Below are 14,852 nucleotides of genomic sequence, written 5' to 3'. Positions count from 1 at the left end.
TTTGGCCCTGTACCTACTGTGAGACTGAATATTCTCATGAGACATAATCCAGTAATGGCTGACTTCGTATTATTTACATTTAAAACAAACTGTTTTAACCTTCATGTTGTCCTTGGGTCAAATTGACCCGTTTTAAGTGTCCTTTAATGGCACCAGTCTGACATTAAGTCTGATTATGAAGCATGACACAGCAATTTCGCCCGACAGTTAAATTACATCTAAAGACCAATCAGTAAAATGAAGATTTAGACAACATTACAGTCAATGTATACACAGACACACACACACACACACATGTGCATCAAGTTATAGAGAAGCAAAAAGACTTTTGCAGTTCAGCTTTATTGGCACTTTAAGGGATAATTCCAGACTTACTGTATGAGTGTGACAGTGTTTTGGCCCAACAGTAGTCTCTGGTCAAATCTACTGATTCAATAGCTCTCTGATAACAGTCATACGCTATATGTAATCATCACTTCAATTCAGCATGACACTTCTCCTAGTTTAGAGTAAGATAAGTATCAAGTTACACGTGGTGATTCATTTGAGAGAGTGAGGGCCGTCCACACCTAGAACTACGATGACCATAAAAATGTCTCTTTTTAAATTGTTCTTATAGTGGATGGCGGAGTCCACACCACAACTATAACTACAACGACAGTGGAGAACGATACCGTTGGTAACACCTTCTACAGCCAATCCGAATCTATCAGAATTTATCACATGGCATGGCGGAGAAATTAGTTTTCTAAAAAACTAGTGGTGTGTCTATTCCAATTGCTACGGGGCCACGGTCCTACTGTCCTACAACTTTGTGTATAATACGGTTGGTGTTTTTTGTTCCACGTGGCGCTGTGCGGCCGCTGTTGTATTATAGTTATGGTTATAGTTATTGTTCTTGGTGTGGACGGGCTGGCTGTGAACATTTTCAGTTGCTAAACTTTTCGGACAAGTGAGTGATGACTCCCGGGGACCTCTGGAGCACAGACAAATAGCAGGCCAGAGAACCAGAGGAAAAACAAGAAGAACCCCAAATGTAGTATGTAAATACAATCTCCGAGTAACATGGAAGATTTTAATACAAATTGAATCACAAAATAGATTGGTATATAGCACTTGAAGATCCTGCAAATCAAAGATTTACACTCACAAAAAAACAACTGAAAGTGTAAATAAGTGAGAAAATAAGTAGATATTTCTGGGGGGGAAGGAAGAAGATATGTATGAAATATAAAAATAAAATCCTCCAGGCAAAATATTGAGTGAAATGCGTTTGAAGGCGGTGGAAAGCATTTCCCCGCTGAAGTCAGAGTGGTCTGAGAGCGTGCTCAGCGGGGGAAGAAGTGTCCCCCCCAACTCACACATACACACACACACACACACACACACAGACACACACACACACACACACACACTCTCTGCTAGCTTCATCTTGTAAACAGGACGCTGAGGATACTGTGTGTAGAAACACTGTCTGGTGATCACTAGTGTATGAAAATAGATTGCATGGAAAGTGTTATAAATACATCAGGTGGCGGGGGGTCAACAGTCTCTGCTGTAGAAGCAGCATGGTGCCGCGTGGCCGCACGTATGGCTGGATGCTTCATGGAGTTGTCTGAAATTGGAGAGATGTGTGTCCGTCTGTCCAGCCTCGTTACTAAAAAGTACAAATTCTACCCCTTGAATCTAAAGATAGTGTTGTTTTTTTTCTCGAAAATACACCTCTGGTTGCTGAACTATCCGGAGTGGTAGCTACCCACTGAAACTTTGGGAGGCCAGTAGAAAGTTAGGTGTGCTGTAGTGAAACAGAAACGCAAAGGCTGGAGGTGAAGCCGTGAAGCCATGAAGCGGAGCAGCGTTGTTTGTGTCATCACCGCTCGGCTTCAGTTTGGAGTCTCCTGCTCGGCCGTTTCCTCTTTCACAGAGTCCTCTTCCTCCAGCTGCTCCTCTTCTTCTTCGTCCTCCTGGAAACACAGAACACATCACACAGTCACCTCACAGAAGGCTGCATTAAACAGTTCCAATTCCATTTTATTTATAGTATCAAATCACAACAAGTTATCTCAAGACACTTTACAGATAGCGTGGGTCTAGACCACACTCTATAATTTACAAAGCCCCAACCTTTCTAGTATTTCCTCCAAGCATTTAGTGTAACAGTGGCGAGGAAAAACTCCCTTTTAGGGAGAAACCTCGGACAGACCCAGGGTCTTGGCAGGCGGAGTCTGACAGTGCCGGTTGGGGGTGTGATGATTTAAAAACCTAAACTCATTCAGCTCTCTGACTATGTAGGTACTACAGACCAGTGTTGGAACTACACCGTGGCCTGTGGGGGAAACCCACTTTTACATTTCATCCGGGGAGTGGTGGGGGTGGAGAATGTCATCAGGCATTATTTAATAATATTTTTGCAGCAGTACACATAATAATCCACGATGATCACATTACGCAAAAGTGAAATCGCACGTCACGTCAATATTTACATTAAAAAATGTATTTAAAATTTTTGAGGATGACATTTTCAGGGAAGCCCATGTCTTATCAACGGGAGCTCCCTCGTAGTTTGCACCCTGCTACAGACTGCAGGAATATACAGATGTACCTGCACACTGTCCCCAAGTATTACATTCATGTTTGAAAATTCCCCAACCAAAAATGTACATCCAGGGCCAACTCTTAGTGCCAAATTCAGAAGTAGTTTATGTAGTAATGTAGAAGTGCCTCACAAACCTGCAATACATGTTTGCCTTTTTATTAACCATATAGTCTGTCTTGCCGGAAGAACAGGGCTGGGATGAAACCTGATATCCAATGTCGTCCTGTATGTCGGACTGTATGTCGTACTGTATGTCATACTGTATTTTGTACTGTATGTCATACTGTATGTCATTCTGTATGTCATCCTGTCTGTTGTAATATATGTCGTATTGTATGTCGTCCTGTATGTCTTACTGTATGTCGTCCTGTATTTCATCCTGTATGTCATTCTGTATGTCATCCTGTATAGATAGATAGATAGATAGATAGATAGATAGATAGATAGATAGATATTTATTGATCCCCAAAAAATGGGAAATTATGGTGTTACAGGTGCACACGTACATTAGTCACACAACACAGAACATAAATATAAATGACAAACTAGGAAAAAATATACCTACATACAGTATACATGAATCAATAATAATAATAATAGGAATAAAATATAAGAACAAATATTTCAATATATACAGGATGGGAAAACAAAATGTGCAACTGCTTAAATATTATGCTAAATGTTTGCTAAAATGTAAATTTACCAACTGTGCAGGTTGCCCTTAGTGCAGTACTTCGCTGTCTAAAAGTCACATCTAGCACCCAGTGATGACATGATAAAAAGTTTATTGCCTATGGTAGGAAGGATTTCCTGTAGCGGTCCGTGCGGCATCGAAGCTGTCGGAACCTCTTAGAGAAACTGCTCCTCTGATGGACCAATGGGGGGTGGAGAGGGTGGTCAGGGTTATCCATGGTAGATAACTGTTTGTTCAGTGACCTCCAGTTCAGCCCTGATGATGACACCCAGGTATTTGTACTCCTCCACCATGTCCACGTCACTTCCCAGTATGCAAAGGGAATGAGGAGCTGTTGCCCTTCCTCCTGAAGTCGAGCACCTTCTCTCTGCTCTTATCCACGTTCAGCAGCAGGTGATTCTTACCAGACCACTCCACAAAGTCATCCACCAGTGCCCTGTACTCTCCCTCTTGTCCATCCCTTATACACCCAACAACTGCAGAGTCATCAAAAAACTTCTGTAGGTAACATGACTCTCAGTTGTACAGGAAGTCTGTTGTGTATAAGGTGAACAGAAAAGGAGACAGCACAGTATGTCCTTCTATATGTCATTCTATATGTCATTCTGTATGTTGTCCTGTATGTTGTACTGTATGCCATCCTGTATATTGTCTTGTATGTCGTCCTGTATGTCGTACGGTATGTTTTACTGTATGTCATCCTGTATGTTGTCCTGTATGTCGTCCTGTATGTCGTACGGTATGTTTTACTGTATGTCATCCTGTATGTTGTCCTGTATGTCATCCTGTAAGTCGTACGGTATGTTTTACTGTATGTCATCCTGTATGTTGTCCTGTATGTCATCCTGTATGTTGGCCTGTATGTCATCCTGTATGCTGTACTGTATGTTGTGCTTTATGTTGTACTCAACCCGTTCTTACTCCAAACAAGTAAAATATAACATACTGGGTAGAGTAGCATCTAGACAGGGTTTAGCGAGTAGTATGTAAGGGGTAACCATAGGGAGATTGGTCGGGGGGGGTGGATGGGTCAAATACAGGACTTTCACCCAGGAGAGGGGGGTTCGTGTCCCTTGTTTGTCCTTAACTGTCCTGTTATTGCCACGTGTCGGGGAAGCCGCTCGCTTTTTTTTGGGGAGGGGGGGGGGTTATTTTTGGGGGCATTTTAGGCTTTTATTTTACTGGACAGATGTCAAGAATCGACACAGGACTTTCACCCAGGAAAGCCAGCACAAGCACACAATTGTAGTTCAGTAACACATGTAGTTCTACTGGAACAAAGGGTCAGTTTCAGCAAAAGTTAGTTTTATAAGCCTTACATACTGCACCTTTAAACTGTGTCACCGTGATGTCAAACCCAGTGTTTTCATCATCATTCTGTTCTATAGTATGTCCTGGATGCAGTTACACGAAGAATAGAAAATAAATTATGAAACGGCTCCCAAATGTTAACGCCAGTTTTACAGCCAACAAAAAGAAAATGACACAGAGAGAGCAGAAGTCATGGTGGGCCAGCCGAGGAGCCAGCTGATTTAGTAAAACAGACAAAGTGAAAGTGACAGTGGTGAGAGCTGCAGCTGTGATTAAACGACTCTGACAGATACAATTATCCCCCCCTCTCCAGAGGTTAATAAACACATCTACACACCAGAATGTGGGATTGCCAGGTTAGGACCTGCAGCCCACAAGGCCTCATGAATCCGCCATTCCTCCAGCCAGTTGTTCCGTTCTAATTCTCTGTCAATCAAGATTGCCTTCACCCCCATATGGACTCTTTGTGTGTACTCACACAAATGTATTGAGAATATTTCTTAAATATTGTAAACTTTTACGAATAGACTGACAAAATCTGGTCCATGCCAGCAAAAAATCTTCGAAAACCCCCCTACCATAATGCTGTCCCCCAAGTCCAATCAAAGACGAGGCAGTTTTTAACACTGCAGCGCGTCCCGGCTGTGTGCTCGCTAATTAAAAAACAAAATACATCTTTTAACAATAGATTGTTCAGGGAATTTTACTGGCGGACTAATTTAACATTAGACCCTGGGGCGAAAAGAAAAGGACATGCAATAGCTATTCATACTTGAAAAAAACAAAGACTTTCCCAAGCATTTGGTCTCAAGATTCTCCAAGCTGTAGTTATATCTGGAAAATTATCTTTGCAACTTTATAACAATAGCTCCATTGCTCTGTGAGGCTGTACTTGAGCTACATGTTAACAAAAGCATGCTAACATGCTCACCATGACCAGGGATGGCAAAAGTACTAATTTCCAATACGTAAGTAGAAGTACAGATACTTGAGTTAAGTACTGATTTAATTTCTTTACTCAAGTAAAAGTACAGTACAGGCTTGGAAATGTACTTAAAGAATAAAAGTAAAAGCAGTCTTGCGAATGACAACCATTTTTTTTAGAGTGCGAGCTCTGAACTAGGAACTTCAGTGGACAAGAAAAAAGCTCTTTATTTGCCACTGGCTACATTTTAAATGGCTTTCTGCCAATAGGCCTCCATCATATCATATACTGTCTGATTATAATGATTGTGACAGAGACTGGGACTCCAGGTTAACAAGATTCTGACTGAGTAGCCAGATATGAATTCAGTTGTGATTCTGTGAGAATTCACAAATCCAGTTTCTCTTTTTTAATCTTCCCCTTAACATTTAAAGGAATCTACATGCATGTATGTGCTCAAAAATGGCTTCTGGAAAGAAAATAAAGATTAAAATATGAATGACTAAACAGACAATATTTAAGATACATTTAGAGTTCCGCCGCACATTGGCCAGGAGTCATGCTTGATGCGCACTGTCTCAAATATCTCTCTCAGATAAGGCGAGGATGATTGGGAATGTCTTGCTGCTTGTCTGAATCTCTGGGATCTCTGTCTTCTTCATTATCAAACATGTCACCGTCCATACTACTACGTGCTAAGGTTAGCGCCATCAAGCCTCAATGATTTGCCGCATCATGAATGCAGAATGCCAAATCTGTCGAGTCATAGTAGTGCTGCGTCAAGTGCAACGTATAGTATAGTCCTATCCAATTGGATTTAATTGATTGAACGGTATTTATCACGCAAACAATAATAACGGTAACTCCAGTGAACGGAATATAAAGTTAGTGAGGACTAGATCAGGACTGTAGTTAAAGCTAATTCTGGTTTCCAACCTGGCCACAGGTGTGTCTGTTAAAACACGGACGGAGACAACTTCTCTCCTTTGATGCAGCGTGCGACCTAGCTAACAGATGAAGAACACAAACCACAAAACCACTGGCTAACTTACTTTAAATGTGCCAGAACTGCAACAGGCTTAAATGAACTGACAACATAAGTTATACTACTTACAGTTCTCAAAGACGCACACACACACAATCTAAACTGATTATCCTCCGGACAGCTAGTCTCTTTTTCTTTTCTCTCACTTTTTTCTCCATGTTGTGGATGCGGCTGCTCTGGGCGTGAGACGCGTGTCTGCGCTATTTTCCGACATGACAACCTCTTGTACAAAACTGAAGTAACAAGCCAGTTTTTTTTTTTAAATGTAAGGAGTACCGATATTTGTGTTAAAATGTAAGTAGTAAAAGTAAAAAGTCGCCATAAAAAATAGTAAATAAAATAAGAAAAATCTACTTGGTAAAGTAAAAAAGTATTGTACTTTGTTACTTCTCATCTCTAACCATGACAAAGCTAACATGATGTTTAGCAGGTGCATTGTTGATTATTTTCACCACCTTAGTTTATGCAGGCTAGCATGCTAACATTGGCTGTCCAAAAGTAACTTTTGACCTCATGATGCCAGTCGAAAAAAAGGGATTACTCGTAAAAGGTGTGATCCTTCGCTCTTCCTGTGTGCCTGTTGAAGTGTCCTTGAGAGTGAGACACTGAAGGCCAAGTTGCTGCCATTGATATATAATAAGATGCGGGTACGGCGTTCAAGTTAGAGCCCAGTTAATTCCTGTAAGAGTTGCTCATTGGCGCATAAAGCCATCATGGAGCCAAAAGTGACCCGGATTATGGCCAATGTGCTGCCACCATTGCAACTGCTTCCGGTTTAGCGTGCTACTAACGCAGGTTATCACACCTGTAGTTTGTTTTCTTTGGTCCAAATCAAGTTATTTCCTCTTGGTTTGGTTTTGTTTCAGACCTGGTGAAATCCAAGCGTACCAAAACATGCGTCATAGCAAACCACACAAGAACAGTCACTCCTATTACTGGTCAGGTGTGTCTGGGGGTAGAAACAAGAAAGAAAATACAAGAAGAAGCTCCTGTGTTCTGGACTATTCAATGATTTAATAAAGTGGCTCTTCTAGACTTTCCTAATGTGTTCAAATCAAATGGATTACATTCGGATAGTAAAACGAGTTGGGAAAAAAGGAATCCACTGATTTACAGACGTTTCTGTCACCATGTCTATGGGAAGAAGTCCTTTTAGGCCAGAGGGCATCAGTGGCATCAGTTGGGGTGGCAGTATCTCGGTCAGTAGGGGAGTTGGGTCGGGAACCGGAGGGTCGCCTGTTCAAGTCCCCAATTGGCCCACAGTATGTGGATTGGTAGCTGGAGAGGCGCCAGTTCACCTCCTGGAAAGGCCAAGGTGCTCTTGCGCACCAAACCCTCAATTGCTCTAAGTGCCCCCCCCCCACACTCTGACATCTCTCCATCTAGTGCATGTGGAAATGCTGAGCATGTGTGTGTGTAATTAAGGCCTGTGTGTAAAAACAACACAGTGAAAACATTGTAATTGGGATTGGGATTAATAAAGAATATTTTCATATATTTTATGATGACATTGTTGGTTGAACATGAGTGAAAGTGTGTTTATGTACTGTATTGTCCTGTAAATGGCTCTGTGTCTATTTGAAACCGCACTGCTGCGACCTGCCAGGACACGCTTGTAAAAGAGATTTTTAATCTCAAGGAGTATTTTAATCCTGGTTAAATAAAGGTTTGAATGAATATATATTATTAATATTATTATCACAAGATCGGCCAGGAGTTGCAATTCCTCTGATTTGTTCAATTTGCTTCAAAACCCGGCACACTTCCTGGGTGCCTGGTGCTTTCCAGCTCCTACTGCTCCTAACGCTCAGGATGGTTTAAATGAAGAAGTCAAATGTTACTATGGTGTGCTGCGTGAAATTGCATGTAACAACAAACAATACAGATTAAAGGTATATGTTTATCCTTCAACTTTACAATATTTGTATACTTAAAATAGTAAAAATATTCACTCTAACCAACAGGGGGGTTGCAGCCCCCACAATCTACTAGTGAAATAATGATAGCAGCCAATATCTCACTTTAGTAAAAAATACATGTGGGAGCCTATAATGTAAACCACCGTTTAATAATGCAGATTCAAATTGAAAGTGTCACATAAGATGAATATGAGCTGACTTTCCTGGATCTTAGTGTAAATAAATCAGAGTGTAGAACGTGCGGAGCCATTTGCCGCAGCATGTAGAAACAGTAAATTAAGGTTAGGGTTAATGCAAAGGAAGGCTCATATATTATCTCTTTACTAACAGGAACTTTGTCCCTGCCTCTGGAGCAGTCTTGATATGCAGTCTCCCCCAGAGAAAAATGTGCTACTTTTTCCTGAACTCTGGATACTTTCTGGTGCCGGTCCATAGGGCTGATATAAATCTAGCTGTGGGGTGACACTTCATGAACTCCGCCATCGTATACCCTCGTGCCATCCACCAAATCTCCCTGACAAGCCTGCCAATTTTCCAATTACCTGTGGCGCCATCCATTATCAGAGGGCCAGTCAGCTCTTAAATGGGAAACAAGAGGGGAGGAGGGGCCAGCGCATGCTAACCATCTCATAAAGCCATAGCAGTGCCTCCTATACCTCCTTCACTGATTTAGTGTGTGTCCCTGGGAGCATTGTGACACCACTCCTCCTGGCCTCTCAGGGCCTTCACAGGATTTCTCATGTGTTCTTTATCCTCCCTACTCCAACCATTCAGCCACCTATCACACCTGTCTCTGCCTGAGGGAATCAGACGGGTGTCAGCACTCCACAGCTTCACAGTTGCTGGTATTATCCTGCTGTCTGTCTGCCTACAGAGAACCCCTCCTCCTTCGGTTTGAGTAGGAGGGCAGCAGCGGGAAGAGACCTGGCCCAATCTTCATCTGTTTTCATGTTTCTTTGAATCTCAGGGAAATGCTGTGCTGGAAGTGATACTAGATTGCTTTCCGTTAGGGCCCACTCCTCATTTGTCTGCCCTTATAGTGAGGCTTATGGAGTGAGTCTACAGAAATTGCCTGTGCACTGTGCAATTTAAAGTGTCAGAGAGAGTAGACTAGCTGTTAGTCATATTTGAAATGTCACCTGGGGAGTGTCCTAAGTGATGTGTAACTTCTGTTAGAGATACTGTCTAAGGCGGTCATTGCATGTGTCATAGCGCTGGTAAGCTCTACTTTAATATATATGCCATAATTAGTAGTGTACAGTGGGTTTGTTATGTTGTCTTCACACCAGGCGCATAATTTTGATTTGTGCCGAATTAGTCTCGCAACTTAGATTGCTCGAGTTAACATTTATTAACTAAGGCGGATACAAACATGAAGCAAAATTCATATGTTGTGGATGACTGTTGCAAATTTGCTTCAATTTGCATTGAATTTGTTTGTAATCAAGTGACGCAATTTGACCAAAACACAGTTGGTGTGAACACACATTAGGGGTGGGGAAAAATAATATATTCTTAAATGCATTGCAATTCACTCTAGAACAATTCTAGGGCTATGTGTGTGTATACGTATATATATACATACATACATACATACATACACACACATATATATATATATATATATATACATACATACATACATACACACACATATATATATATATATATATATATATATATATATATATATATATATATATATATATATATATATATATATATATAGATATGTATTGATTTTTATCAACACATTGTCTCCAGACATGTACAGATCAGAAGAGTGACTGAAAGAGGATGGGATAATGGACACAACTACACACATGGTCTAGGCTGTTAATCTACTTTATCACATTACATGTGATCACCTTATTTTTCATGTTCTAAGAAGCCCGTTCTCCCCCTTTAAACATGACTTAGCCTGATATGGAAGATCACTGTGAAAGAAGGTGACGTTCACAAGCATGTTTAAAGCTTAAGTATGGAACAACTACACAATAAAAACTTTTGTAGACAAACAATTTCATTCTGAAACTTCTGTGAGACAAATACTGCAACTCGGATTATATACAGTATGTGTATATTTTGTTTTCGGTTTAGAATTGAATTGTTGGCCTCTGAATAGGAATCAAATCATGACGTGCCCAGAGATTACGACCTCTAAAACACACTATTAGAGATTTGTAGCCAAAAATAGCTGCTTGCTTAGGGTGGAAGCCAAGATGGATACACAACTGGATACAGTAGATTTTGCATGCTAAAAAACTAAATAAGTTGTTCACAATAAAAGATGAAAAACTGTTATGCTAGGTAATTGCATAGTTGGTAGCTGGTTTAAGTGCCTCTTTACACATAGTGATTTCATTCATTGTTACAATAAAAAATATTAAGTAGTGCAGCTTTACACTGGATAATGTTTTGCAGCTTTTTTCAAAAAGAAACTAGATATAAAGGAAATATAAGTCAGGATTTCTTCTGAAAAATATGTATATATGTCTTTTGTTTGCATTTATAAAGGTACTTTATTGTCACATACACAAGCATGCAAAATCCCTTCTCTGCATTTAACTCCATCCCTCAAGGGATCAATGGGCAGCCGTTTACAGCCAACTCCAGACCTGAGCCAGTGTCTTGATCAAGGGCTCTGACTGGAGAACCTAGTACATGGTTTCTGATGGTGGGGGGGGAAACCGACGCACCTGGAGGAAACCCACGCAAACATGAGGAGAACATACAAACTCCACACAGAAACCCGGAACCTTCTTGTTGTGAGGCCACAGTTCTAGCCACAGCCACCATATTGCCCATAGATGTGTTCTATCATATTACTGCAAAGATAATGTTGAGAGGGCCTACAGTGAAATATGTTAAATCCATGTGCAATGATGAATGAACCATCTACTGTATCACCGTTTTGTTTTTGTTTTTTTGTGTATTTAAACATTCTTTTTTTGACACTCTCTTTTTACTTACTTGATGGATCCACACATTGGTTGGAGCAGCTTTCACTAACTGAAACAGTCTTTCATGACTCATTTGCTTTTGGATGGAAAATATGGATAATACTGATAGAGTATAAAAAAAGAAACTGTGAGCAATTAGGTGTTGAATGATTTTCGAGGCATCTTCCTTCTGATGTGAAGGCGCCTTTTGAATATGTATGGGTTGAATATGTAATCAATCCAACATCCCATCCTTCACATCAATGGTGGGTGAGTATCCAACATCCTGTTTTTAGATATTTACATGAAGCCATAATTATAACTCTGAACCTAATATTATCTGTGTCTGTGTTTTGAAGATGTGCTGTTATTCTTGTATTTAAATTTGTAGCACATTTTTACTTTAAAATGGACGTGAAGCAGAAATGTTCTGCCTCCTCCTGTTCACTCACTGTGGACTACAGAGGTTGAGGCACAGAGCTGTGTTTTGCCCCCCCGATGGGCTCTGGCATTGCGGGATATCTCCATCAATTCCCTCTGGGGAAAAACGAGGGAGAGCAGAAGAGGGTGTGTTTGTTTTCACTGCAGGATTTCCGCAGGCTGGGAGGGCCCTTTGGCACTAACATATTATACCTATATGATAATGAAATGCCACATTTTTCATTTGAGTGAAGGTGGCGTTTTAAAGGGCAGGAGCAGAGCGTGATGTAATGGAGAGACAGGAGGACAGCTCAGACTCAGCCCAAGGTAACAAGGAGACAAACAGTGTGGCTCTGACACTAACCAGCTTCACACCCTTATATCTAATTGCAATTGTTTTGACTGATATTGCAATAGCAACATGTTTCACGATATCGGATGGAATGATCATTTCTGTATCATTTTTGTACATTGTTCTCATTTTCCAAAATTCTAAATAATTATAGTGTGATTTTTCCAAGGATATGTACCAAGCAAACATATTTTCTTTAGTCTGTAGGATAGGTTCTGTAGGCTGGGACGTCTCCGTCTCAGCACAACACAATTCAGAAGGATTCAACACATATTTTGCCTTTGACAAATTTTGTACCAACCTGCGATTTGGAAATTGCACTAGTCCATATTGCGATTTAGATAAATTGTGATTAATTGTGCAGACACATGTATGCACGCACACAAATGCAATTTACAACACAGCATGTATTGTAATAAGCTTTGCCTTTATTTATCAAGCTCATGCAGTCCTCAAAAGAATTAGCAGTTAATTAGTGTGACTGCTTTTTATATTGGGTTTTCTGCTTTCACTGTATTTATTTATGAGTGTGTCTTTCACTGCACAACTTCCGTATGCAGAAGAGGCTCGACGTATATAGGCTTCCTCACAGTTAGATAAGTGATCAGCTGCACAGATAACTGCACAGCTATGCACGTGTTTTTTGCACCGCTACACACATTATAGGAGGGGAAAGCACAACAGTCGAGCTTTCATGTAAATTACCTTTCCTGTCATGTCACACCAGTTTAAAATAATCAAATCAGGTGTGATTTTAAACTCCATCATGTTGCACAATTTGAGTTTAACCCTAGTTCAATGTCTTGAATGTCAATTTGCAAGAGGTTAAGATGTACTTAATTGAAGAAGGCATTTGCAATACAATAACCCCTACACCAAAGACTGATAAACGCTCAAGCAATGACATCTGATCTAACAATAACAGGGCAGAGCGTAAAAGCTCATTCTTGGCCTTAGAAACAGTAAAACAATAGTGTTTCAGGGCTTTCAACTACATCCTATGGTATTCTCCAGTGTGCTCAGTTATCGTGAAGAAAACTCCAAGGCAAAATATATTTTTGGGAATATGTAAATCCAAAATTTCAAACATTAAGCAAATAAAACGGATTAATACTAAAAATGTATAAATCAAGCAAGTCATTCTAAAATGAATCTTATTATTATGGCAAAGTTACTAGAGTTTTATCAGACTTTATTTTTTTCACTGTTATTTTTGATTTTTAAATGTCCCTTCTGATAGCATGTACAGAGTTTTGCCAATTCCACTATCTGTTTTATCATTTGCATATATTTCGAGATATACCTGAATACATGATTTTTTTTAAGTCACTTGATGCTCTTCTAAAAATTCTGCTACCTAAATGAATATATGTAACCTAATGTAATTTTTCAATACATTTTCCTATGATTATAAATTCCTCTACAAATCATGCACAGTAACATGAAAAATTATACACATTTCCTTCAGGATAAGCTTCTGTAGTCTACATATATCATACTGTCTTATTTATCTATAGACTGTCTTATTTATTTATTTATTGGTGTTCTGTACCTAAATCTACCAACCAGTTAAATCAGCTGTAATGGTGCAGCAGCAAAGTGTAAAGCCTGCATATCACTACAGGGATTACACATATACACAAATAAATTATAGTGTCGTTGTATCATTTGTATTATATATGTTTTTATATTGCTCTGATATCACATTTCATTGACATTGTAATGACATTGTAACTAGAGATTAATACTTTTGTACTGTAGGTATGCGGCCTTTTCCCAGCACTTACATAAAGTATTAAAGCCATTTAATAAAGACAACATTTGTTAGATAGAAGCACATTCAGCAGTGTGTGTGTGTGTGTGCGCCGCAACAGCTAGTGTCAGTTTGAGTGCCTCTGTGTGTGCACAGGCATCTTGTTGCCATTCAAGAGATGACACAATTGCAGTGGGTCATAAACAGCGGCTTCATTAGCCTGTTCAGGCAGTGCGTTACGCGCTACATTTAACCACCTCTGCCCCCAGCGCTTCGCCTGCACCCATGCTCCTCAGCTCCCGCAAACCAGTCACCAGAGAGCACAATTACATTTCATGACTGCGCATAAATGCAATTTCCATTTCCTTTATTACAAAGGGCATTCTATAATGTCCCTTACCCCTCCTCTCCAAAAAACGTATTTCCATTTTTGTGAGGCATAACTGATATCGAGGCGAAGTTACCAGGCAACGCCTAATTTAGTCAGAGGTAAAATTCACAAGCCGGTTTTCTTTTTATTGCCTCGTCAGATGACTACTGATGCCCCCTGGAAGGGGATGTACAGTTGGGAAAAGAAGGGCTGCTTTCGCTTTGTTTCCAATTTGAAGCACTTAAATTGTTAAGCAATGAAGCAGAGAATCATAAATAGGTCTGAGCGTTCGGGCACTGTGAGAAAAGTGGCTGTGTATCTCTGCTATATTTCTGAAGTAGACTGGGAATACATCTGAAAGAGAAAAATGCCAAACACGTCTCTTAAAATAAGAAAAAGAACGAGACTTTCACATGGCACAATCAGTTTTTAACAGAAAATTTGATTACCCAAGTACAAGTACTCAAAACGACAAGGCCTGGCACAACATTATAGAGACAAACCAGTGTTTCCCTAGCCATATGT

General features: G+C 40.1%; 1 protein-coding gene across 1 annotated transcript in view; it reads right to left on the bottom strand.

The window, feature by feature from the left end:
* Nucleotides 1-324: 324 nt before the first annotated feature.
* The window catches only part of phf14 (PHD finger protein 14), a 102,839-nt gene continuing 88,311 nt past the window's right edge, over nt 325-14,852 (bottom strand). Inside the window, exon 19 of the mRNA XM_034892756.1 lies at nt 325-1,964. Within this exon, the coding sequence (XP_034748647.1) occupies nt 1,884-1,964 (81 nt within the window). The 3' untranslated portion in view covers nt 325-1,883. The remainder of the gene's footprint in view (nt 1,965-14,852) is intronic.

Source organism: Etheostoma cragini, chromosome 14, assembly GCF_013103735.1.
Source record: "Etheostoma cragini isolate CJK2018 chromosome 14, CSU_Ecrag_1.0, whole genome shotgun sequence".
Classification (NCBI taxonomy): Eukaryota; Metazoa; Chordata; class Actinopteri; order Perciformes; family Percidae; genus Etheostoma; species Etheostoma cragini.
The sequence above is the reverse complement of the archived record's forward strand: the minus strand, read 5'-3'. Positions and strand labels throughout refer to the sequence as shown.